Source organism: Haliotis rubra, unplaced genomic scaffold (assembly GCF_003918875.1).
Source record: "Haliotis rubra isolate DU_JTF1 unplaced genomic scaffold, ASM391887v1 Scf29, whole genome shotgun sequence".
NCBI classification, from domain to species: Eukaryota; Metazoa; Mollusca; class Gastropoda; order Lepetellida; family Haliotidae; genus Haliotis; species Haliotis rubra.
In genome coordinates this window covers 2,426,657-2,454,624 of record NW_025766957.1, presented here as the reverse complement: position 1 = coordinate 2,454,624, position 27,968 = coordinate 2,426,657, and the positions used below count along the sequence as shown (strand labels likewise).

At 41.4% G+C, this 27,968-nt stretch overlaps 1 protein-coding gene across 1 annotated transcript in view; it reads right to left on the bottom strand.

Moving 5' to 3' along the window:
* Window positions 1-650: 650 nt before the first annotated feature.
* Window positions 651-27,968, bottom strand: part of LOC124281878 — a 28,083-nt gene continuing 765 nt past the window's right edge. Inside the window, exons 2-13 of the mRNA XM_046717893.1 lie at window positions 16,134-16,205; window positions 15,432-15,631; window positions 13,410-13,538; window positions 9,769-9,932; window positions 9,069-9,315; window positions 8,398-8,523; window positions 7,114-7,305; window positions 6,125-6,360; window positions 3,565-4,704; window positions 2,592-2,718; window positions 2,109-2,307; window positions 651-1,791 (exon numbers count right to left, since the gene is read on the bottom strand). Of these exons, the coding sequence (XP_046573849.1) occupies window positions 1,763-1,791; window positions 2,109-2,307; window positions 2,592-2,718; window positions 3,565-4,704; window positions 6,125-6,360; window positions 7,114-7,305; window positions 8,398-8,523; window positions 9,069-9,315; window positions 9,769-9,932; window positions 13,410-13,538; window positions 15,432-15,631; window positions 16,134-16,197 (2,853 nt within the window). The 5' untranslated portion in view covers window positions 16,198-16,205 and the 3' untranslated portion in view covers window positions 651-1,762. The remainder of the gene's footprint in view (window positions 1,792-2,108; window positions 2,308-2,591; window positions 2,719-3,564; window positions 4,705-6,124; window positions 6,361-7,113; window positions 7,306-8,397; window positions 8,524-9,068; window positions 9,316-9,768; window positions 9,933-13,409; window positions 13,539-15,431; window positions 15,632-16,133; window positions 16,206-27,968) is intronic.

Here is a 27,968-nt window from a genome sequence, read left to right as displayed (position 1 = left end):
AAAACTGCATGTTGCTCATTGTAAAAACTTCAATCTTCTGCATGAGAGGAGGATTTTAGTTCAATTACAAGTCTGAAGCCAAGTCAAACAGACCTTTTTTGTCAGTAACTAGACAAGTAAGACAACCCTGTTACCAGTGACTAGCCAAAGACCCAGCTCAGGATGCTGAATGTGTATGTTTGTTGTTTATTACTGCACTCAGCAATATTCTAGCTATAAGCTGGTGGCATGTATAAAATCGAGTCTGTACAAGCCAGTTAGTGATCAATATCATGAACATCAGTTCTACACTACTGGGAGGGACAGTGGGGTAGCTTAGTGGTTAAAGTTTTTGCTAGTCATGCCAAAGGCACGAGTTCGATTCCCCACATGGGTACAATGTGTGTAGCCCATTTCTGGTGTCCCCCGCTGTGATATTGCTGGAATATTGCTAAAAGCGTCGTAAAACTAAACCCACTCTATCAGTCACTACACTCGCTCAGTCACTTGGATATGATGACATGCAGCAGCCAATTCCCTGATGCTTACCAACCAATCCTTTTAACGACAACCATGGATTACTGAAGAACAATTCTAAAACAGATATGCATGGGTTGGATGTTTGTCTGCATTAATCCCAAGTCCTTGCTGATTGTGATAACAAGAATTGCTTGTATTTCAAACTTGTTTCATTCATAGCAAGATAAAATATAACAATTCATTCAATAGTTTTACATGCAATGTCTGTACATTTGCCACATTCAGCAATAAGCAGGAGCAAAATGAAATCTTACAAACCTTCACCTCAAAAAGAATGTTATTTGCATATAGTTAAACAGTCACAAAACTCACAAACAGTAGACAATCATCAGTAATGAACTTAAATAATGCTTATATTTCAACAAATAGTTGCTGCCTTGGAAACATTTCAAAATCTTATATCACATCAACAAATCAATTAAAATTCATTAATCTCCCGGAAGAGAACTGTGGCTCAATGTCTACCCTAGGACCAGCCTAGTAACACACAGTGGGCACTGTGTTCATTGGGATCCGGAAATCATAATACAAGCACCAGTGAGTGAAGGGAAGAACTTTAGGTTTTCAGTACATAAAGACCCAGATCCAGTAAACAGGGCTCACTCAGTCTCAGGACTACAACAGTTGTGCCATTCTTTGACATGTAATTCAGTTTGTGTACAGCCACAAGATTTGTGGAAAGGGATTCGGATGTAAGGACGAACTGGAAGACTTTGAAAACAGATGACGTGAAGAACCTGATGACTTCAACAGGAATTGGATGCAGGGAAGAACTTGATGACTTCAGCAACATTTTGAAGAATTTTGTATAGTTGATCCTTAGCAACACCAGATGCAGGAAAAAACTTGATAATTTCAGCAACATTTTGAAGAACTTTGTATAGTTAGTCCTTAGCAACATAAGATGCAGGGAAGAACTTGATGACTTCAACAAAAATTAGATGTAAGCAAGAACTTGATAACTTCAGCAACATTATGAAGAACTTTGTTGGTGCTTAGCAACATCAGATGCGGGGAAGAACCTTGTGGTGTCTGTAATATTACTGCAGGGAAGAATGTAATGACTTCAACAAGAATTAGATGTAGGGAAGAACTTGATGACTTCAGCAACATTACCAAGAAATTTGTGTAGTTGGTGCTTGGGAACATCAGATGCGGGGGGAAGAACTTGATGACTTCAGCCACTTTAGGAAGATCTTGTACATTTGGTCCTCAGAAACATCTCATGTAGGGAGGAAATTGATCAGAAATATTCAGGACCATTGAATGGACCTGTAAAAGTAAACATTTTTGTTGAAGATCACGGATAGGCCTTAACTCAGTAATTATATCCATCAGCATTGTCAGGGAATATCTCTTGCAATTTCTCCGTTTAAAAACGTTCAAACATTTCCTTGTATGAATCAGGGTAACACATGTCATAATATTTGAATGGACCAAATGAAAAAGTGAAACCTTTCTAACAAGTGATCAGTTCTGGCCAAAGCAAAGATCTACCCTGTCAAACTAAAGACGTTAACATGGCTAATGTTTAATAGGTCATAGAAAGGGTTTAGACAGGGTTTATGTAGATGCCTCAAATGCCCCACCATGACGTAGAAGCTGCCCATCCCGCCTCCCCTGGACTTGCAGGGTGGAGGTGTTGGACCATTGGCTGGTGGTGACGGTGCTGTCATAGCCGAGGTCGGTAGACGCATGTTTCTCGATGTGATTCAGATGAGAAGGGTCTTGATCAGTTGAGAAATCTGACGTGAGATTGTCTCCTTTCAGAGACCGGGCAACTTCCTCCTGTAAAATGTATGTAACAGAAGCTTAAATTTGTGAAAACGACTATTATTCGACAGTGTTAAACCACTTACTTTATACATTGGGCATATCTATAATTTAGATTAAAATCCGTGACTATACAAAAATAAAGAACTTAGATACGCTAATCACTGTTCGAATCCTATGACCCCTCCATCATCAGGAAATAAAGGTCATCTCATAATATCATAACAGCCGACACCACACGTATGTCAAATCCACATCTTCTGTGGGAAGTCAAGCTCTCTTGGTAAGTGAGATCGTACCTCATTAAGGATCAAAGCCGACCTCCTGAGACTGGCCTCGACCTCGTCTTGGGCCATGGCCTCCGCATCTAACAGAATATCTTCATAACGACCCTGCTCTTTGATCAGCTGACCTTCCTCTGCAACCCTGCAGCAACCACAGATATGACATACATGAGGGGGTATCTGTTAATTACCATGAAAAGTGTCTTCAATTTGATAGTTCTTCAACGCCACAAGCATCACACACAATGATCTTTAAAATGTTGCCAGGTAACATGTTATATTTGACAACTACTACCTGCAAAATTGCTGAGGGCCACAAACCTGTAACCAAGCAATACCTTCTATATCTAGGTCAAGACCAAACGTTTATATTTTGTACATATAATTCAGTTTTCCAGTCCGACAATTTCTGTTTTGGCGCGACCTTCGTTTGGTGGGACGTTGTAACTTGGTGAAAATAACTTATCTGGCAACCACAACGGTGAAAAGCATCGTTTTACAGTACAGGCGCATATAGAATTCCTTTTTGTATGACATTCCAAATATACTGATAAAAAATATCACATTCTCACATTCAAAACAGTTGCGCCATTAGGATATGTATTATCACCACTCAAAGTGCTTTAATATGCTGTTTATGCAAGAGACAATCTAGAACAATAAGACATAACCCACACCATCAGAAATCGTTGTCAAAGCTTTAAGATAAGTAGTTTGAATTATAATTTCAACACTTGCATGTTACAGATTTGTAGAAACGTAAATATATAGGCAAGGCTAAACTTTTTGAAAAACAGGTTTTCTAAAAGTTTTCAGTAATCCTTTACCGAAGCCGATTAAGTTAGCTATATATAGAGACAGAACATAATATGCATGTAAACAATTGGTCGAAATGAGTCTTTATTAACCTCTAAGCCTTTAGCTTTGAAAGTATACAATATCTAAGTTCGCGGTGGTATGTAATATATCATTTATTTCAATATCTCACCTATCCTCCTGACATCGTTTCAGCCTCACAAAATCAAACTGCAGACTCGTTGACTCGGATCCACCGTCATCTGCCGAGTCGTCCAAATCTGTAAGTGACGTCATCGAATCGAGATGGCAACTCAGGTCAGACACGGACTGTCTTAAATCCAAACGGGAACCGTAAAGGTCATTCATTGACTTTGCACCCCTTAGTTTACCACGTTGATGTTCATCATCACTCATAGCGCCCAGCACTACACCGATATCCTTCAAGTCTAAGGTGTTCCTCAAGTCTCGATAACGTTCCTCGAAATGTCTCTGTTCTGTCGTATTGTCATCAAAACTGAACAGAGATTTATCCCGTGAAGAATAAAACACCGGATCTGTTAAATTCCCCATGGATCTGGACAGATGTCTCCCAGGGTTCTTTGTTGAAGCAAAGACGTTACTTTTCTCCTGAAAATCCAGCACTTGTGTTTTGGCTCCATTAGTTGATGCCCTTTTTAAACTAACATGGAGAAGATCTGTGACATACTTTAACTTAAGCTCACTGGGGAGTTTACTGACTGATACCTCCCGAATTCGGTTCACTATCGAATCATACGGATCGTCATTCTCCACTACGTCTATGCCCGACTCAGAACCGGTCAGGTCCTGGACAGGCGGAGCTTGGTCCCCTGGGACATACTGACTAGATATCACATCAGTTTGATCAAACGTAAAATGGTTCACCGCTTTATCATTCGGGTTATCTGGTGTAAATGTCACGCGCACAAATAGCTCTTTGCCTTCATCCTGTAACTTCTTGGTTTGCTCAAATCCTGGTTTCCGGAGAATGAAATTTGAACTGGTAGCACTGCCGTCTTTAGGGCCATCTTTATTGTACTCTCTGTCCTGTGTTTTGTCGTGTGCCACGCCTGGCAGTGTTTTCGAATGGTCAGATCGGTACCTTTTTGGTTTAATGGGTTTCCCACTGGATGAGGCCCTGGGCATACTACTGTGTTTGCTGGTGTTCTTCGCGTACAGTTTGGGCTTTGCTTGGCGTTGTTTGCACACCGGACTGCCTGGGCCCATGGTTTCTTCTTTCCAGTTAAAAGCGGCTGTTACCAGTTTGGTAGGAAGTCGTCTGCTTTTCAGTAGTCGTTGAAGAAACCTTACTCTGAAATTATAACAATATCATCTACAGGTTCAAAAAGAAGCGAAGTTATATGAGGGACAGTGTAATTTGGGCATCGCGAGCTGGACGACTTGGCGTGATGCAGGTACTATATTTCGTACATTTAGTTGCAATCAGCAATATTCGAGCTATATTGACCTGTAAATAATCTGGTCTGGACCGAGAAACCATCGAGTTATATTATGGGGCAGACCACCCGATTTATTCCTTCACCCCCATGAAAAGCATAGGTTGCTGTTGACCTATTCTAAATTATTACTTGACCATATTTGTATATTTATAGAAAAATTAATTTACATTTTGTTACGTGAAATGTTAGTAAAGTGTTTCTTTTTAAAAGAAGGGAGACAGTTTTTACAACTATCAGGTCAACTCGGCTCATTGGTGGGACACAAGCTATATTTCTGTGGCAGTCAGACATAAGGGGTTAACGCCTCGATACACAGTATATACCTTCCCCTACAGGTATACCGGGGCACAATAGATACGGCAACAAATATTTATTTGCCCTTAATCCCGCGACTGCTTTCTAATATAAAGAAACACTTTAGAAATATGTTCATTTTGCAACACAGCGCGGCAGTTTTAATGTCTCTTTCAAACACCTTTTAGTAGATGTCACAGCATAATTGATAAATGCTACAGGGCTCAAGGTACGGAACTCAGTCTACCAACCGAAACATCGGCGGAGCTCAAGTAAATGTAAAACGACAGTTTAATATGGCCTGTGTCCAAGATGGAAATATCGGCTCAGGGTGACTCCACAGAGCATTGGGTTAACTGGCGAATTTGCTTGTTAAAATGGTTTGGGTTCCAGCTATATGGCGGTGGTCTGTAAATAATCGAGTCTGGACAAGACAATCCAGTGATCAACAGCATGAGCATCGATCTACGCAATTGGGATACGATGACATGTGTCAACCAAGTGAGCGAGCTTCACCACCCGATCCCTCTAGTCGCCTCTTACGACAAACATGGGTTACTGACCACCAATTCTAACACGGATCTTCACGGGTATGTTAAAATGGACGACTGGCGAGGAACTAAGAAGACATGTATTGATAGGAACATCATTTTTATTTTAACGCTTTAGCCTGTAAACTGCATAATGCCTTGATATTCACAGTCTCGCTTACAAGTGACAATTTGGAACTAATTACACAATTCTCGATTATACTGCGTTAATTGTCTCTTTTCACAAGCAGGTCAACTGAACACTGGAATTCCAACTGGAATTTCACACGTTAAACCCTCGTAAATGTAATGTAATGAGATATTAACAGATCTGAGAGACTGCAAATAATTTCTTACAACTGAATGAATGAATTTGCTGAACGCCATTTGGAGTTATACCCTAGATATATCACCATGACTGGTAATTAAAGAGCCCACATTGCCTCACCTGAGAGCCAGGGAGTGAGCCTGCTGCTTGATGGCCCTGTCCATCCGATGTGGTATGTCCGAATCCATCTTGAGGATGTGCTCCTCGCGGGAAGGGGGATGCTTGTTGAGAAAGCTGATGACGGCCTGTCTCCACTCGGGAGGGGTGTGGATCAGTCTGTTGGGGGACATAGGATCAACTCTCTCCTTGAGACTGTCAGGGAGGAACTTCAGGACCTTCTTGTACCAGTGGACTGACTAGAATACAAAACATGAAACTGACACCTGGTCATTCTGTTATTCAACAACCTTGCGGTTCCAGACTTCGCTTGTCACACAGACATGGTCACGAGGTACATTGTATGAAGCCCATGCCTAGTATAACCTGTCGTGATATTACTTGACTTCACCAACAGCAAGCGTAAAATTTTAATCGCTAATTCATTTTGTTTAGGTTTATTAAAGAGAAAATCTAAAAAGCTGCAAAAAAAAGATGTAATGTTCGAAAAATACCAATGGATTTGACGATTGAACCCATATCAGATATTATTACAACTACTCCGTATTCGTAAATTGACATCTTTCTCTCATAATTATTATCAAAATATTCATATGAAATAATCCACATCTTAATATGATATCATCATCTTCTGTAATGGCGGACATGCATAAGATCGGATAAGTTTGGGTTTTTTGACGTTTAACGCCGCACTCTGCAATATTCCAGCTATATCACGGCGATCTGTAAATAATCGAGCCTGGAACAGACCATCCAGTAACTGACATCACAAGCATCGATCTACGCAATCGGATACGATGTCAGCATCAAGCAAGTCAGCAGGCCTGACCACACGATCCTGTTAGTTGCCTCTTTCGACAAGCATGATGACCAATTGAAACCTGATCTACTTCCCAGTTACAAAAGACTGGACCCGATATTGAGTGGGTATGCCAAAACGTTTTCATCAGACAGGAAACCTCTGTAAAGCGCATGACCAAGATTCTACGTACCTTCTCATACAGAAGGAGAAAGACGTGGACAGACATGTAAATATCCTGGAGTCTTTGCAAATCCTCGGCGAATGGGCTCATGACATCAGTCAGTTGTTGAGTGACGTCACTAATGTCGCAGACGACTTCCGGGTTTTCTTCCGCCAGACGTCGCAGCTTCTGAAGGGTCTCAGTGGCCTGGGTTAAGAGGTCCTAGGGGCAAGTAGGACAAGCATTTGGACATAGATCTCAGACTGGTAAACATATACACACATAGTTCTTCAAGCTGCAAAATTGGGCTTCATATTATCTCGAGATCGAATTTCCAAAGTGGTAAGAAAACAAAACCACAGTCTATTGACGACAGATGCATATACTTATTACGGGCCTTTTCATATATTGCCAAGCAAGTACAAATTAATGCCACCAACCACGTGAACCTCACCATGCTCTCACCTATGTAAATGGAAAGACACACTACGACAAAACGTCTAAAGCAATCTGCTGAAAGTTATTTCTGTGTGGATTCATACAAGCCGACAAAGGATATAATATAAGTCCACATCAATTTCTTCTTTGGACACGACAAAGCACCTTAACAAATGCCTTAAATCATTGGACAGTAAGCAGTAATATGATTTACTACAAAAGTCAAGTTTCCACCTTTGCCGAACTATATGGTGGAATTGTAGAGTTATATTTTGACAGCATAGTCCAGTCATAATCGCGGAACGAAATCGAAAGCGTGTTCATGAAGACCCTATCAGTCGATTGTGGAATCTGTATAGCATGTATACAATCAACTAAGCGTTGACGAATACTTTCAAAATCTTTCCATGTGTTTAGTCATGGTTCTCAAATGAGGTAAGAAGTGCTTCTATTACGATTGAAATCTTGATTTTTCGATCAGATCGTCTTCACCGGGTGCGGCCATTATATTTTAGCCAAATGCTTGTGAACTACAAGGTGGAACCTGAAGAAAAGGGGCATAACTTATAATAGCCATGTGTGGCGCTACCGTCGAGATACGACATTCGAATCCAGTTCAGCAGGGGTAGAAACTTGCATTTTACTGTCCGTTCCCTGGCCATGACATACAGCCAGACAGAGCATTACTGTTTTTCTCTATTTGTTGTACAGGGTACTGTGACACCTTCGGCAAGCGTATGTTGTAGTCAACATATATAATATAAGAAGGAATCCTGACAGTGCTCATTCACCTAAGCGTCACATCAGCAGGCACGACAAAGAATGAATAATTGACGTCATGCAAGTGGGCACAGCAATTACTCAGAAACAACTCACCTTGGCGGGTTCATACAGTGATGTGGTGAAGTGAGTCCTGTAGAGCTCCGCCTGGCTGAGGGTCTTCCCGATGGCTGGATGGTCCTGGAGCTGTGGCTGGTACTTCTTCACGATAGAGTTGTGGATCTGTACAGGAAGGCCGGAATAAGTCACATCGGACATGTGTCATAAAGGTTTATGTCTGTTGCAGAGAGTAGAAGTGAGAGAATGAATTTGGTGGATCTGGACAATATATAAAAGGCCAGTGGGGAAAAAATACCCAGACTTAACTATTCACATCATTCGTCGGGCGTGTTGATAAAACGAATATGATTTGTAGTTGCTGAGTTGGGCAGATCTGAACAGTGGGTAGGCAGACTTGAACATTCCGCATATCACGTGTAGTGAGTGAGTGAATATTAGTTTAATATTCCGTTTCATAATATTTCATTTACATAACAGCTGGGTAGCCTAGCGGTTAAGACGTTCGCTCGTCACTCAAAAGACACGGGTTCAATTCCCCACATGAGTACAATGTGTGAAGCCCATTTCTGGTGTTTCCCGCTGGCATATTGCCAGTTGTCATTTACCACTTTGACGAAACTCGTGGGTTGGAGCGTAATCCTGAAATACTGCTCAAAGCGGGGCTGAAGTCACAATGTCAACCGACTAGCCGTGTAAGTCCCTCTTACCTTCGAAGATCTCTCCCTACACTTCTGGACCTTGTGGGTGACGTCTATCCTGTTTTCTGCTGCTGCCCACAGTTCCGCGAGTTCCTTCTGGTCGTCTGTCAGCAGACGATAACTGTCACGCAAACGAATTTCAGCACTGCATAGCGTGGTCACGTGCACCTGAGCGAGCAGTCCGTGCGACTCGGGGTTCTCCAAGAGGTACAAGGCCTGCTTGCACTGCTCGATTGTGTCCTCAAGGCGTATCTCCCTGTAAAACAATATTTATTTAAAAACTTTCAGATTGCACACTTCATACACATGTCCGATTTAGGATCTCGCCCTTCAGTGAAGATGGCTTTCGGGCACTAATTTGCCAGGTACCGACTTGATAGCGTATGGGCCTATATACTGAGTGTGACGTAAACATTCACTCACTCACTTACTTCAGAATGGATATGTTTGTTTTAACACCGCACCGCTGTTTTCAAGCCATATGGCGATAGCGGATTCATACAAATAAGCAAACAATTGCGTTTGTAAACTTTCACTCACTCACTCTCTTCAGAATGGATATGTTTCTTTTAACACCACACTCAGCTGTTTTCAAGCGTTATGGCGATTCATATAGATAAGGAAACAACTGGCATTGTACAATCCTGAATGGAGATGGTGACATAAGAAACGCGGGCTCGACTGATATTTGTAACATTTGTCGCCTCACTTGAGCATAGCTTGATACTGCTGCAGTTGTTCCTGCCGGAGTCGCAGCAGCTGGTCGGAAGGTTTGTCTGCCAGGTCGTAGTCCTGTAACAGTTCCATCCGGTCCCTCATTGCCGGAAGCTTCAGGAGCAGATCATCGCTGGCCTGCAGGCTTGGCATTATGATCTGAAGGTGAGATTGGACGACATTTGACTCAGTGTATCATAGCCTGATCGCGAGATCGGGCGACAGTATGCTCAGTGTATGCTATTCGGGTAGAGAATAGATAAGATTTATTTCACTGTATCAAGTATAGAGGCGAGAATTAACGATATTTAACAAGGTGTATACGATCTTAAAGGCGTTAACGTCCATGTACCATATTCTGGAGACGAAAATAGACAATAATTATGTCACTCGGCTTAAATAGGCGACATTTAGCAAATCATTATATAGACTGAGGTGGGAATGGATATTTAGGTCTGTGTTTGGTAGTCTGGAAGAATCAATGAACGAATTCTATCTTAGTGGATCACAGTCGAGATTAGCGACATTAATCACGAACAGATCCTAAACCAGAGTTTTTATAATGTGTTTGGGTCTACCCACTGTTATTCGTGTCATATCTGTATATATGTACTTACTATAATATACTACTCAGAGTTTGCTAAGGATAACGTTTTCATGACATTGAAAAATCATCCAACACATGAAGTTTGAATTATCCCAGTACATCATCACTGTACACCTGCTACAGTGAGTGAGTGAGTCTAGTTTTACGACGCACTCAGCAATATTCAAGCTGTATGGCGGCAGTCTGTAAATAATCGAGTCTGGACCTGACAATCCAGTGATCAACAGCATGAGCATCGATCTACGCAATTGGGATACGATGACATGTCAACCAAGTCAGCCAGCCTGACCAACCGATCCCGTTAGTCGCCTCTTACGACAAGCATGGGTTACTGAAGATCAATTCTAACCCGAAATCTGCTACATAAGATTGCGTTGAATGCACTTATGGGTCCTCAGTGTCAAAGACAATTAGTCAGGCACGTTGCATGTTCGAACTTGGTCCGCTCCTCATGTTGCAAACGTCTGTGGTGTCAGCCACAGTGTGATGAGCAGGGCTTGCATCAACAGCTCAGCCACATGTACATGACCACAGATTACCACCACACAGCGGGAAGACATTCCTGACGGTTTCTCTGACTGCACCAAGACATCCTCACTGCCACCAGGCTAAAAATGACCTGCAGAACGCCAGGTTTGGGTTTCTCCGACTCAGACATTGCAGATTAATGAGTTTAGTTTTACGCCTCTTTCACATATCGTGCCCATGTGGGGAATCGTACCCGGGTCTTCGGTGTACAACGAGTGAACGCTTTAACCACTACCCCCACCGCCTCTATTCTCCTTGAGGCTGGTCTCCGGTACTGTAGGGCGGCCACTGACTCCACATTACAGGCAAGCACGTTTGGACTGGACGGAAGTGTCCGTCAGTTGGACAGACCAGGAATGGATTCCATTACTTGTCGATATACTGTCTCGACTTCACAAATCGTCGAGCCCAATCCCAGGATTTCAGGATTCCAGCGTGGCCGAACATGACCGCTCCAGAGGGATCTCAGTTATGTTAAGCAGTGGGAACAACAGAGCTGGAAGAACAGATCTCCATGGCCAACAGCGGGATGGCAGGTGTGGGCTACCTGGATGTGTACATTTGGCCGGATGCTTTTGCAATCTGACGGGATTTTATCCTAATGGATAATAGCGCACAAAGGACATGTATAGGTTTTCAGTTTACTAAACATGTCCAAACACATATTATCTTCGGCTATTTCAACAGATGTACACTATTTGATGCATTGCCTTTTAAAGTGATGATCCTTAGCAGACTTTGAGTGGTATATTATATTTCTCTTATCTAGGTCAAAATCAAATTTTACCCTAACAACCAAATGTTTTCAGAGACTGACCCGAGAACTGTATCTAAAGCACGATAGTATGCGTGTCACGGCTTTAGAACATACAAAATACTATGCAATATCAACATGACCTACGACTCATACGATACTACTGGTAGAGGCCCGGCGTACATATACTCTATATCTACACAGTCACCAGCTGTTGCTTGCATTAGCTTAATCCCCACACACTGGAACAATGGTAAGAAATAGGTCAGCTGTAACACATGCGTATACATGATCACGTGGTATTCATGAATGTAATCTAGATATGAGCCTTCGTGTGTTACTGAAGAGGTTGAGGTACGGGTTCGCTGTGGTCAGCAACATTACAAGGGGCTCCCTTAAAATTGGAATTTTTCGGTAGAAACCTTCTATGTGTCTAAGAATGCTTATCCAAGATAATGTGGGCATGAGCCTAAGACCTTAACATGCGTTAGACCTGAATTGAGCCTCTGATTTTAAAAAACGCTTGTGTGGACATTAGGATTCGCTCAGAAATGAACTCTAAGTGAGAAGTCGACCGGAAATGTGTTTTGTGAGTTGTGGTAATTAACTCAAGACCGGAACTGGGGATTGTATCAATCACTTGACTGTAAATGAACATTTTACGAAATGAGTCGTAACACTCGGCACATATATACTTCTCTTCAAAAGTTTAGACTCACTTAAAACACTCACTATATGTTATGTATTATATATATTATTAAACTGACGAGCAAAAGAAAGTACACAGGTGTAATTGTTGTTGCAATCCCAAATATGCGTTCTAACTAATAAAATTATTGAAAAACATTGATTGTATAGAACGCAACCATCATGTTTTATTTGCCAAAATGCAACCAAAAACATTTGTACGTGTTTTCACGAATTTTTGCAAAATTGTGATTATTGTCCCATGCACCAGCACTTTTCTGACAGAGTATAAAACCTGTTTGTCGTGAAGACTGAACAATCACTTGACAGAAATCTCACGAGGAAATGCCAAGATTGACGTCGGCGCAACGAGAACGGGCCAAAGGAATGACACAAATGGGTGCTTTCAACAACGATATTGCAAGGGCATTGGGTTGCACAAGACAAACCATAATTCGGCTGTTTAACCTTTTCAGTACGACAGGCCAGACATGTGATCGACCCAGAAGTGGACGTTCCAGAGTCACAGCACCCCAAGAGGATCGCTATCTGCGGGTTATTCACCTACGCAACTGGATGTTGACGGTGACGTCATCAGCAGCCACATCATTGGGTAATCACGTAAGCCGATTCACAGTGACAAGACGACTTCGTCCTGCTGGCATGTATGGGCCTACCGACCGCTGCGTGGAATGGCCTTGACCTTCCAGCATCGTAGGAACCGTCTGCAGTGGTCATCACTACATCGCTGTTTATTGTTACAATGTCATTTTGCTGATAAAACAATGTCATTTTGCTTATTGGATAAAACCTGTGTACTTTCTTTTGTCAGTTTATTGCAGATTGATTTCTCCACTAACTTGCTTCAACATACATTTTCCATTTGCTGATCAAATATCGTGCATGTGTTTGTGTTATTTTTGTCTTTTCATTGGAAACTCATGAAAATAATCTTTTCAACGTTACCTACATCAGTTCATGTACTACCTTTAAACTTTATTTTGCAAATGTAGTTTAGAACATCATATTTACACTAGTTTAAACTTTTGAATAAACCCACCTTAAATATAGACACATTAATGAACTTTTTGCTGGGTTTCAGTCCGAGGAGCTTCTTCAATTGTCGTGACCTGTCTTTGGACTTGGGTTTCACACAGTACACGGCAGCAATTCGTCCTCTCTTCCGATGCTAAAACAATAGTCCATATACCTGCAGTTGATGCTACAACAATAGTCCACATACCTGTAGATGGTACTAAAACAATAGTCCACATACCTGTAGATGATGCTACAACAAAAGTCCAGATACTTGTAGATGGTACTAAAACAATAGTCCACATACCTGTAGATGGTACTAAAACAATAGTCCACATACCTGTAGATTGTACTAAAACAATAGTCCACATACCTGTAGATGGTACTAAAACAATAGTCCGCATACCTGTAGATGGTACTAAAACAATAGTTCATATCCATGTAGATGGTACTAAAACAATAGTCCACATACCTGTAGATGATACTAAAACAATAGTCCACATACCTGTAGATGGTACTAAAACAACAGTCGACATACCTGTAGATGATGCTATAACAATAGTCCACATACCTGTAGATGATGGTATAACAATAGTCCACATACCTGTAGATGATGGTATAACAATAGTCCACATACTTGTAGATGATGGTATAACAATAGTCCACATACTTGTAGATGATGGTATAACAATAGTCCACATACCTGTAGATGGTACTAAAACAATAGTCCACATACCTGTAGATGGTACTACAAAAATAGTCCACATACCTGTAGATGATACTAAAACAATAGTCCACATACCTGAAGATGATGCTATAACAATAGTCCACATACCTGTAGATGATGCTATAACAATAGTCCACATACCTGTAGATGGTACTAAAACAATAGTCCATATACCTGCAGTTGATGCTATAACAATAGTCCACATACCTGTAGATGATACTACAAAAATAGTCCACATACTTGTAGATGGTACTAAAACACCAGTTGACATACCTGTAGATGATGCTATAACAATAGTCCACATACCTGTAGATGATGGTAAAACAATAGTCCACATACCTGTAGATGATGCTATAACAATAGTCCACATACCTGCAGATGATGGTATAAGAATAGTCCACATACCTGTAGATGATGCTATAACAATAGTCCACATACCTGTAGATGGTACTTAAACAATAGTCCATATACCTGCAGTTGATGCTATAACAATAGTCCACATACCTGTAGATGATACTACAAAAATAGTCCACATACTTGTAGATGGTACTAAAACACCAGTTGACATACCTGTAGATGATGCTATAACAATAGTCCACATACCTGTAGATGATGGTATAACAATAGTCCACATACCTGTAGATGATGGTATAACAATAGTCCATATACCTGTAGATGATGCTATAACAATAGTCCACATACCTGTAGATGATGGTATAACAATAGTCCACATACTGGAAGATGATGCTACAACAATAGTCCACATACCTGTAGATGATGCTTAAACAATAGTCGACATACCTGTAGGTGGTACTAAAACAATAGTCCACATACCTGTAGATGGTACTAAAACAATAGTCCACATACCTGTAGATGATGCTACAACAATAGTCCATGTACCTGTAGATGATGCTAAAACAATAGTCGACATACCTGTTCTTATCAAGTTCTTATCAAGCAACAAAATAAAGCTCAACCTTTCTTGTAACGGAATGCTCCTGTTTGGGTTCGACATACGGACATATTCATTGGACACAAGATCTTGGACGTTTACCACTTTCGTGAACCGCCGAGCCATATATAGTCCGGGTATAATACTGACAACCCATGAAACGTAATCATTCCGACCTGAAACGATGACAGGTTTCTGTATAGATAAGGGTTGCAACTCTGCACAGCTAATTACGGTGCCTCGGTCAGTTGGATATTACTTGTAGGAAATCCGTCCATTGCCTGTGTGTCGTACAGTGGATATACACAGGGCTGACTGTTCATAAATTTAGCTGAAAAAGGTCATATCCACTGACTGAGTATTCCTACCTCTACTGTCTGTATGGACTCCACAAAATTGGTGACATCTCCTTTAGTGGCGTTGTGCAGATCTATGAGGCAGGCGACTGACGGGGACGTCTGTGACGACACCATGCTGAGGTAATGGAGCAGCAGCGCCACCAGTTCACAGTGTTCCAACTCGCCACACTTAATGCTGACCAGGGGTACGCCGAGGCCATCAGTGCCGCCTGCAACAGGAAGTGAATCGTGAGTGAGTATGGTTTTACGCCACTTTTAGCAATATTACATCAACGTCACGGCGGGGGACACCAGAAATGGGCTTTGTACATTGTACCCATGTGGAGTATCGAACCCGGGCGTGACGAGCGAACGCTTTAACGACTAGGCTACCCCAACGCCCCTTGTAAATCAGTGAGTACGTGAATGGATGAGAGGGTTCGTGTGGGTGTTTGAATGTGGATGAGCCAAGTGACTGTGTGGGCGAATCAGTGAGTAAGTGACTTGTACTTTAAAGCCGCAAATTTTAATCGATTTAAATATTTCTAATACTGTAACATGGTCTACGGCTGTGCAGTTTTCAGACAGCTTATGTTTACAAACAAACCTGTATTACCAGATAGCTTATATGGTGTCTGCTGGTGCGTACTGAAGTACATGCATTATGGACATATGATCAACATTCCACGAGATGATTCTTCAAGTAACTAGCGCTGAGCGACGGCGTCTTACCTGACAAGATGGCGGCACCTCTCTCCAGCAACGTCTCCGGTACCTGAAGTCTAGGTTGTGTCATCGCCTAGTCTGGAAGAGGAAAGTAATGGCGTGACTCATGTAGTTATAGTCCATTCATTAACATCTGTATTGATAGCAGCAGATGCATCGTTCTGGTCACTATCATCCCATTGTGTTCGTGTGGCTCTGCTGTTGTAAGAATGGTTGGTTTGTTGTTAAACGCCGCACAGAATTATTCCAGCTATATGGCGGCGGTCTGTGAATAATCGAGTCTGGACCAGGCAATCCAGTGATCAGCATCATGAGCATCGATCTACGTAATTGGGATACGATGACATATGACAACATAATCAGCGAGCCTGACCACCCGATCCCGTTAGTCGCCTCTTACGATGAGGTGAGGTGAAATTGGGTTTAACGTCGTGCTTGAGAATATTTCGCTCATATGACGACCTGCATGCGTGTGTATGTGTATGTGCGGCTGCTTGTACTAGCCCAGACTGAAGCTGGTTTTATAGTGCTAGCCCACTGAGATACCACGCCGCAGTGAAGCATGAATACCCCACTCAGACACATTAAACTGACTCCGAGCCGACCAGTCCTTGTTGTACCCATTAATGCCGAGCGCCAGGCAGGGACCAACAAGTACCATATTTTAACGTCTTTTGGTATGACGCGGTCGGGGATCGAACCCACGACCTTCCGCTCTCCGGGCGGACGCTCTAACCACTACACCACGGAGGCGGTCTCGCCTCTTACGATAAGCATTGGTTACTTGAACACAAATTCAAACCCAAATCTTCTCGGGTGCATTGTAATAATGAACAGATGCAAGAATATAATGCAAGAAGGTATTTATATTGTTGTTATGTTGTTATACTCCTTTTTGTTGCTCATTGTCATTGTTCCAGAACTAAATATATACTACCCATCAAAAGTTTAGACTCACTTAAAACACTCATTACATGTTATGTATATATATGTGGTTACATCGAAGCTGAATTTCTCCACTAACTTAGGGGAACCAACTGCAAACCTTATGCAGATGAATTGCACGAGGATTATGAGGATTATGCATCAAATTGCAAATATCGTGCATGTGAACAGCTGCGTTTTGGTGTAAAGTTTTGTTAAGAATTGACCAATTTTCACTGAGTTTCATCATTTATTGAACTCAGTACACTAATCTTTTCAACGTTACAAATTTGTTTTACAATACATCAGTTCATGTGTAAACCTTTAAACCGTATATAGAATATTTTGCAAAATCTAGTTTAGATCAGTTGACGGAAATAAGTGGCTACATTTACACTAGTGAGTCTAAACTTTTGATGTGTAGTATTGTTGTTTCTCACTTATATGTGATCAGCTGTAAACTGTTTCTAATGTAACTTCTTTAGATCTGGCGTTTACTTTAGGATACACACTACTCTGGCTCCACCCACATGCAGTCTGATGTATATACATGTACTTAACTAATGACAAAAAGTTTCAAACTAACTCATTCAATTAATCAATCACGCATTCCTCTCTCCTTTAAGTTGATAATTGTATTTATCGAACTGCATAATTTTAAGTTGCTATTCATAGTGTTAATAAGAAAATAAAAATTAACTAAACATTCATGTTTAAGCCTAAGGGTATATGACTTTAAAGCGTGAGAATAAATAGCATTCATCTTATCTCGAAAAGTACATGTTGTGAAAATTCACGACCCACTGCTCCATTTTCTAGGTCGTAAACCGACCTATATTCTGTGACTGATACACGCATTGATCAAATATATTGTATTTATTTCATACCTTTTCCTTTGATTAGAGTAGGTTCAGAAATGCCGGAACAGTATGGTGCGTGCACCAGCCGGTCACAGCGTGACACAAACCATGTGTTTAGTGAACCTCTACTTCATCACAAAACCTCTATATTAGCCTTGCACAAGTCTCCAAGGTAATAGTTTAATAGTTTCAATGATAATTTCTAAAAAAATAGAAATATTCCTCTAACAGACTGGCGTCCTTACTGTTCGTTTCTCTGAACTTGACTCTCTGGAGGATTGAATTACAATACATCCATGGGCTCAGCATTCAGTACAGCAAGGCTACCTGTATATGTGTAGATTTGGTCTCGTCGCTATTTGGCTGAAATAATGCCGATGCAAAGTAAAAATTAGCTCACTCACTCTACATTTTCCGAATTATTTTTTATAAGTGTTTTGATTGTGACTATGGACTCATTTCGTTGATAGGCCCGGTCATTATCCCGTCTACATTGACGGAAGCGTCTACTTTGGGCAAGAAACGTTAGATGCTGACTGCAATTGGGTACGATATCTGTGGTGTTTGGGTTTGTGTACAGAATGTTTGTTAACTAATAATTAATAATCATAGGTGTAGGAACGACCTGGAGTATTGGACGGGGTGGGGGTGTCTTTCAATCCGTGAAAGGGGGCGGAGGGTGTTCAAGGGTTAACGAAAAGTATTAACATACATAGATACTTCGACTGCAGACCTGCTTAAGGTCACACTCATCATTTCTTTGTGGGATGTTTTAGAAAAGTTGTCAAGATGAAGTTCTATGGTTAGTCAACTTCTTGGTTGCAATGAGTGCAACGTTTCGGTGTAGGTACTAACACCGCTATCAAGCAAGTTATCACTATTCATAGAACTTGTTTTTCCCTTTTTCCCTCAGTGTCATTGTCTGGAGGGCGTGTCAACAGACAGGGGACAGTTCTATTAATAGCAACATTCTGAACTTGCTGATAGGCAAGGCATACATGTGCAAAACAGAAAAGTACCCTCCATTTTCAGTAGTTTTCTAGACTCAACTGCATCTCCCCGTAACACATCCTTTCATCTTTTTCTTTTAAGTCAACGGAGAGTGTTTGGATGTATTCCAAGACGATTACAGTACCACTCATACATGCTATCTAATTTATCTAGTAAATATGTAGAGAGTTGATATTTGTTCAGATGTTGAAAGTAACTCCAGTCAAAAGTCCATCCCATCCATTTTTTTAGTTTTCAATAATCCTTTTATGAATTGTGTTATAAGAATTTATTCTCCCTATGTTGGGGACTGAGGATTCATTGCTAAGACATAATAAAAGAGACCAACATAATAAATCATCAACTTCTAAGTTAGTTTGTTTTTGTTTTGTTTTCTGTTTTTCATTGGTTCTCAAGATTACAATGCCATATGTACAAAAGTGAGGTACATAAAGATAGATGGTGTACAGGTATTATTTCTATATCATGTTAATACACATATATAAGTCAATAAAAGAGAAATATGATATCAGGTACATATATAGATACATTTTAAATTCACCAACTTCTAAGTTATATGCAAGGACCAAATGCATGTCAAAGAGCATGTCCAAATCCACTGATCGGAACAATATTATTTCTTACATCATAGTATGTACATAGTACATGTATCATATCAATATGATGATGTCATATTCATATTCTTTTTCATTCAGAACTTTCTTTTTAAAATGATGTTCCAAAAGTTTATGAATCTTTATGTCAGAGAGAGAGAGAGAGAAAGAGAGAGAGAATAACCCATGCTGCCTGTAAGGCACTATAGAAGGTTAATAGTCACATCATCGCATGACCGGGTACCCATTTTCTGCTGGGTGAACAGAGGCAGTTTTGAACGAACTCACTTGCCTAACTCAAAACACCAGGTGTGTAAATTCTTTTGTACATCAGTTATTTATAAAGTAAAAGCTCAAGGTAGGTCATACTCGGGAAGTAAAAACTCCCTACGTATATTCAAAGTCGCTCCCGACTTTAAAATTTAAGCCAAATACTTTGTAAAAGGAGAAAAACCCGTGTGAGAACAACAGGATGAAGTCACGGAAGGTTTATATATAATAGAAGGAAGGAAACTTCACGGAAGTGAACCATTGTGTGTGATCACGAACATATGGTCAGTGCACACTATCAATTCTCTTACGCTGCATTAAAAGCAGATTTATTCATCAGTTTAGATGTTTGTTGTTTAAGGCCGCAGTCAGAACATGGCGGCAGTGTGTAAATAATCGAGCCTGGACCAGACAATCCATGATCATCCTCTGACCTGTAGGGTTTGTTTGTTGTTTAACGCCACACTCAGCAATATTCCAGCTATATGGCGTCGGTCTGTATATAATCGAGCCTGGACCAGACAATCCAGTGATCATCCTCTGACCTGTAGGGTTTGTTTGTTGTTTAACGCCACACTCAGCAATATTCCAGCTATATGGCGTCGGTCTGTATATAATCGAGTCTGGACCAGACAATCCAGTGATCATCCTCTGACCTGTAGGGTTTGTTTGTTGTTTAACGCCACACTCAGCAATATTCCAGCTATATGGCGGCGGTCTGTATATAATTGAGTCTGGACGAGACAGCAGTTGGGATACAACTGAGAGAGGGAAATGCTCTTAAACACATTAAGCCTTCCCCGTCAGTCTGGTTCCCTTCGTGTTTATCATGCAATAATCAACATAACATGTTTACACATGTATATACTGAAGCAAGCAACACGCGTTCCTTTAATATTTTCCAGTTAACCGGTTAATATTAAAGGACCGATTGAATTTTCCTGTGATCCTTCATTTGTTTCTCTCAGTATATTTGATACGGTTACCGAAACTACGGTTTCGAACCTTAGTGTTAGGCTCTTTTCAGCCAAGTAAAGTATTGATATTTGTGTGGTTATATCCAATTTTCAAGTGTATACCTTCCATTCTATCAATCCATCTATAACTATGCTTAAAATGAAACAAACAAAATTGGATATTCAATGGGGATATGTTTGATACAGTTACCGGAATTGCCGTTTCGAACCCAAGTGTTAGGCTGTTTTCAGCCAAGTAAAGTATCCATCCATCTATAACTTAAAACAATAATTAATATTTTGACTTACACTGACATAGTTTGGTACGTTTTCGTTTCAAGACGGTAGAAAGTATGAGTCTAGAAAATATTAAATATTATTATTATTTTCATTTAGCTATTCATATCATGCTTTTCTTGAAAGAAGGAATTAACGCTGTTGCTCTATATGCGTGCTTAAGAAAATATCAGAGCCCATAAATGTTATCTGTGGCCATGTCAGATTAACACGGAAAGCATCTCGTTGCAAGCATCTGTTAACCTCATTAGATGTTATAAATGTGCATGAGAATGGAACTCTGGCAGTTGTACTCATGATGTGTGGAACATTTACATCATGGTTCTGCCAAATAGGGTCACCCCGACAAACATGTCCCCGCGCCATGGCAAACCATGTGACAGAATATATCCCAGTCGCTTCCTCTACCAACTAGCATCACTGATCACAGTTTCTACTAACTCCACCCACCATGGTCTCTACGAAATAGTACTGACCGACTCTCTCCTAAACAGGGGCGGAGGGGTAGCCTAGTGGTTAAAGCGTTGGATCGTCATGCCGAGGACCAGGGTTCGATTCTCCACATTGGTACAATGTGTGAAGCCAATTTCTGGTGTCCCCCGCCTTGATATTGCTGGAATTTTTCTAAATGCGGCGTAAAAACCATACTCACTCACTGTCCCAAACACCATCACCCACCACTGTCTAAACAAATGAACATCACCCACACTGATCTCCACCAAAACAACATCACCCATCATGGTCTCTACCAAAACAACATCACCCACCATGGTCTCTACCAAACATCACCCACCATGGTCTCTACCAAAACAACATCACCCACCATGGTCTCTACCAAACATCACCCATCATGGTATCTACCAAAACAACATCACCCATCATGATCTCTACCAAAACAACATCACCCACCATGGTCTCTACCAAACATCACCCACCATGGTCTCTACCAAAACAACATCACCCATCATGGTCTCTACCAAAACAACATCACCCACCATGGTCTCTACCAAACATCACCCACCATGGTCTCTACCAAAACAACATCACCCATCATGGTCTCTACCAAAACAACATCACCCACCATGGTCTCTACCAAACATCACCCATCATGGTCTCTACCAAAACAACATCACCCATCATGATCTCCACCAAAACAACATCACCCACCATGGTCTCTACCAAACATCACCCACCATGGTCTCTACCAAAACAACATCACCCATCATGGTCTCTACCAAAACAACATCACCCACCATGGTCTCTACGAAATAGTACTGACCGACTCTCCCCTAAACAGGCGAGGAGGGGTAGCCTAGTGGTTAAAGCGTTGGATCGTCATGCCGAAGACCAGGGTTCGATTCTCCACATTGGTACAATGTGTGAAGCCAATTTCTGGTGTCCCCCGCCTTGATATTGCTGGAATTTTGCTAAATGCGGCGTAAAAACCATACTCACTCACTGTCCCAAACACCATCACCCACCACTGTCTAAACAAATGAACATCACCCACACTGATCTCCACCAAAACAACATCACCCATCATGGTCTCTACCAAAACAACATCACCCACCATGGTCTCTACCAAAACAACATCACCCACCATGGTCTCTACGAAATAGTACTGACCGACTCTCCCCTAAACAGGGGCGGAGGGGTAGCCTAGTGGTTAAAGCGTTGGATCGTCATGCCGAAGACCAGGGTTCGATTCTCCACATTGGTACAATGTGTGAAGCCAATTTCTGGTGTCCCCCTCCTTGATATTGCTGGAATTTTGCTAAATGCGGCGTAAAAACCATACTCACTCACTGTCCCAAACACCATCACCCACCACTGTCTAAACAAATGAACATCACCCACACTGATCTCCACCAAAACAACATCACCCCAAAACACCATGGTCTCTACCAAAACAACATCACCCACCATGGTCTCTACCAAACATCACCCATCATGGTCTCTACCAAAACAACATCACCCATCATGATCTCCACCAAAACAACATCACCCACCATGGTCTCTACCAAACATCACCCACCATGGTCTCTACCAAAACAACATCACCCATCATGGTCTCTACCAAAACAACATCACCCACCATGGTCTCTACCAAACATCACCCACCATGGTCTCTACCAAAACAACATCACCCATCATGGTCTCTACCAAAACAACATCACCCACCATGGTCTCTACCAAACATCACCCATCATGGTCTCTACCAAAACAACATCACCCATCATGATCTCCACCAAAACAACATCACCCACCATGGTCTCTACCAAACATCACCCACCATGGTCTCTACCAAAACAACATCACCCATCATGGTCTCTACCAAAACAACATCACCCACCATGGTCTCTACGAAATAGTACTGACCGACTCTCCCCTAAACAGGCGAGGAGGGGTAGCCTAGTGGTTAAAGCGTTGGATCGTCATGCCGAAGACCAGGGTTCGATTCTCCACATTGGTACAATGTGTGAAGCCAATTTCTGGTGTCCCCCGCCTTGATATTGCTGGAATTTTGCTAAATGCGGCGTAAAAACCATACTCACTCACTGTCCCAAACACCATCACCCACCAAAAACAACCAACATCCACCACACTGATCTCCCACAAAAACAACATCACTCTGGTCTCTACATCATGGTCTCTACCAAAACAACATCACCCACCATGGTCTCTACCAAAACAACATCACCCATCATGGTCTCTACCAAAACAACATCACCCACCATGGTCTCTCTACCAAAACAACATCACCCTACCAAAGCGTTGGATCGTCTGCCAAGACCATCGATTCCCACATTGGTACAATGTGTCTCTGGTGTCCCCGCCTTGATACAACATCAAATGCCATCCATGGTCTCTGTCCAAAACACCATCACCCACCATGGTCTCTACAAATGAACATCACCCACACTGGTCTCCACCAAAACAACATCACCCATCATGGTCTCTACCAAAACAACATCACCCACCATGGTCTCTACCAAAACAACATCACCCACCATGGTCTCTACGAAATAGTACTGACCGACTCTCCCCTAAACAGGCGCGGAGGGGTAGCCTAGTGGTTAAAGCGTTGGATCGTCATGCCGAAGACCAGGGTTCGATTCTCCACATTGGTACAATGTGTGAAGCCAATTTCTGGTGTCCCCCTCCTTGATATTGCTGGAATTTTGCTAAATGCGGCGTAAAAACCATACTCACTCACTGTCCCAAACACCATCACCCACCACTGTCTAAACAAATGAACATCACCCACACTGATCTCCACCAAAACAACATCACCCACCATGGTCTCTACCAAAACAACATCACCCACCATGGTCTCTACCAAACATCACCCACCATGGTCTCTACCAAAACAACATCACCCACCATGGTCTCTACCAAACATCACCCATCATGGTCTCTACCAAAACAACATCACCCATCATGATCTCCACCAAAACAACATCACCCACCATGGTCTCTACCAAACATCACCCACCATGGTCTCTACCAAAACAACATCACCCATCATGGTCTCTACCAAAACAACATCACCCACCATGGTCTCTACCAAACATCACCCACCATGGTCTCTACCAAAACAACATCACCCATCATGGTCTCTACCAAAACAACATCACCCACCATGGTCTCTACCAAACATCACCCATCATGGTCTCTACCAAAACAACATCACCCATCATGGTCTCTACCAAAACAACATCACCCACCATGGTCTCTACCAAACATCACCCACCATGGTCTCTACCAAAACAACATCACCCATCATGGTCTCTACCAAAACAACATCACCCACCATGGTCTCTACGAAATAGTACTGACCGACTCTCCCCTAAACAGGCGAGGAGGGGTAGCCTAGTGGTTAAAGCGTTGGATCGTCATGCCGAAGACCAGGGTTCGATTCTCCACATTGGTACAATGTGTGAAGCCAGTTTCTGGTGTCCCCCGCCTTGATATTGCTGGAATTTTGCTAAATGCGGCGTAAAAACCATACTCACTCACTGTCCCAAACACCATCACCCACCACTGTCTAAACAAATGAACATCACCCACCATGATCTCCACCAAAACAACATCACCCATCATGGTCTCTACCAAAACAACATCACCCACCATGGTCTCTACCAAAACAACATCACCCACCATGGTCTCTACCAAACATCACCCACCATGGTCTCTACCAAAACAACATCACCCATCATGGTCTCTACCAAAACAACATCACCCACCATGGTCTCTACCAAACATCACCCACCATGATCTCCACCAAAACAACATCACCCACCATGGTCTCTACCAAAACAACATCACCCACCATGGTCTCTACCAAACATCACCCACCATGGTCTGTACCAAACATCACCCACCATGGTCACTCCAAACACCAGCATCCACCATGGTGTCTACCATATATCCGAAAACACCATAACAACCTCGTATGATCCCTCCAGAGTAAGTAAATGTCAAAGGGCGCTCGGATTCAGTCATTCGGCTCCTAATTGATCGTGATAGTGGGAGAATACCAGTCAACAGGTCACACCAGTACACATAGTTCATAACACTGTGATTGTCAATACTGTGTCGAGGCTTCAGGTAGGAATGTGTATGTGGTGGCTAAAGTTGGTGCATCCCCTGCATTAAAAATACTATTTTTCGGTTCCCTTAGCAGGTATTAGTAATTTTCAAACAGTTGCATACAAATGTCATCAGTGAAACATAACAGTCCATCAGATATTTCATAATGCTTCCGTTTAAACTTAGCAGTCAGCAATGTTTCAGCTAAACAGCTAACTGCAGGACTAAAAAGAGTATACACACTGAAACTGGATTTGACGTTAACTGAGTGAGTGAGTTAGTTTCACGAGTTTCACGCCGTTTTCAGCAATATTCCAGCACTATCACGGCGGGGGACACCAGAAATGTGCTTCACACATTGTACCCATTTGGCGTGACGAGCGAACGCTCTACTATTGGGCTACCCCACGGCCCCTTTGACGTTAACAGGCTGAAAACAGACTAACGCTTAGTCTCTGACCATATATATTTGTTGATAGTAACACGTAAGCCCATTTGAATTGAAAAGGAGCCCCAGTGAGTTGGGAGATTCAGGAAATATAGACTAGGGCTTGAGCATCGAGAGAGAGAGGAGGGCCTAAATAGTAGGGAAAATAATGTAGTTCAGGGGATTGTGAGACAGACTACAGAGATGGGTGCACCCTGCCCATCTCCAAATACACACTTTCACTCTGCCCCCAACACGTACACGTTGAAAGCATACTATACAATACAAAATGCACATCAACAAAGATAATTGGGTTATTTTTATTTAGATAATTGGGCTATTTTTGTCTAGATAATTGAGGTATTTTTATCTAGAATATTGAGGTATTTTTGTCTAGATAATTGAGTTATTTTTGTCTAGATAATTGAGTTATTTTTGTCTAGATAATTGAGTTATTTTTGTCTAGATAATTGAGCCACAGATGTTCCAGACAACTATGATACCCTTATGAAATACATCCTTTAATCGACTAACCGTTTAAAAGTTTGTTTCATTTTTAATCACGGTCAAACATGGGTGTGTACTTACTTGTACACGACAAGTTCATAAGGTCAGTAAAGAGTCGCTATGTATGGACAAGATTAATTAATATGACACTATGACTCACTCTGCCCACAGAGTATAAGGACAACACTCTCCAGTTTTCAGCGACAAGCATACATTTTATTAGGGGCCAAATCAGGGGATATATCAGTCACTGACGAGAGTTTTTTTTATCTTTCCTTTAAAAGCAAGCACATAAATACCAGGCACCACGTTTGTTGTAAGAGGTTACTATATAGATTGTGTGGTCAGGTTCAGTGTTTTGTTATGTGACATGTCATTGGATCCCCGCGGCAAACAGCGATTGTCATGATGTTGATCACTGGTTGCCTTGTTCAGACTCGACTATGTACAGACAGCTGACATATTGCTAAGTGCGACATCAAACAACAACAAAAAACAAGCCTTTTAAAACACAGCATAACAACAACTAACGTTTCTGCACAACGAAAATCTGTTTCTTTTATATGTTAATTCCTTGCAGTAAATACACCTCATGTATCATTTCAAGCATCTTATCTCCTATATTCGCTGCCATTACTGTCACAGAATCTATACCAGAATATGCTGCCAATAGCAACTTTCTGAAGAAAGGACACAACAGAATCCCTCAAAATTAACGCCCGTGTATTTCTTCAAAGTAAAATGTGGAATCTAAATTACGAAATCCCATCTTCGTTTATCCTATGTGTCATATCTCCATTGCATTATGAAAAAAATAACAATTCGCAACCACACCTCCGTGTTCCGCCCGATTCAACGGCACGATGCTAAAAATAACCTTCCAATCAAATTATTGACATTAGCGATAAAGATGCTTAGCTAAGATAGAGAAAAGAACTAAAAGCCGTTACGTCATTTCCAAAACGATACTATGTTGGCGAATGAGTCAAGGATATTTATCAATAATATGATGGAAATATGATATCGTGGATAATCCAGGATGATGGAAACCAGATTATAAAAGCTATTCACAAAGTGAGTTATCCAGTTGGGAATACGAATATTGTAAATATGAATGATAGGCAACCAGTATTAAAATAAGATGAAAAAATATACCCGAAAATCAATATTTTTCTTACGCTAAATGAACACACTATAATTATATACATAACTACTATAACTGAAGTGTTTAACTTCTTTTGAACAATATACAAAAGGTCTTGATTTAGAATACCTCTCATACTTACAATAACAAAACTATTAGCTCCACACGAAATAACTCTGTCATCACTGCTTGTATTTCTCGCAGAGCACTCAATATTTGTAACATCCTTGAAGATTACTATATGACTGTTTGATGAAGA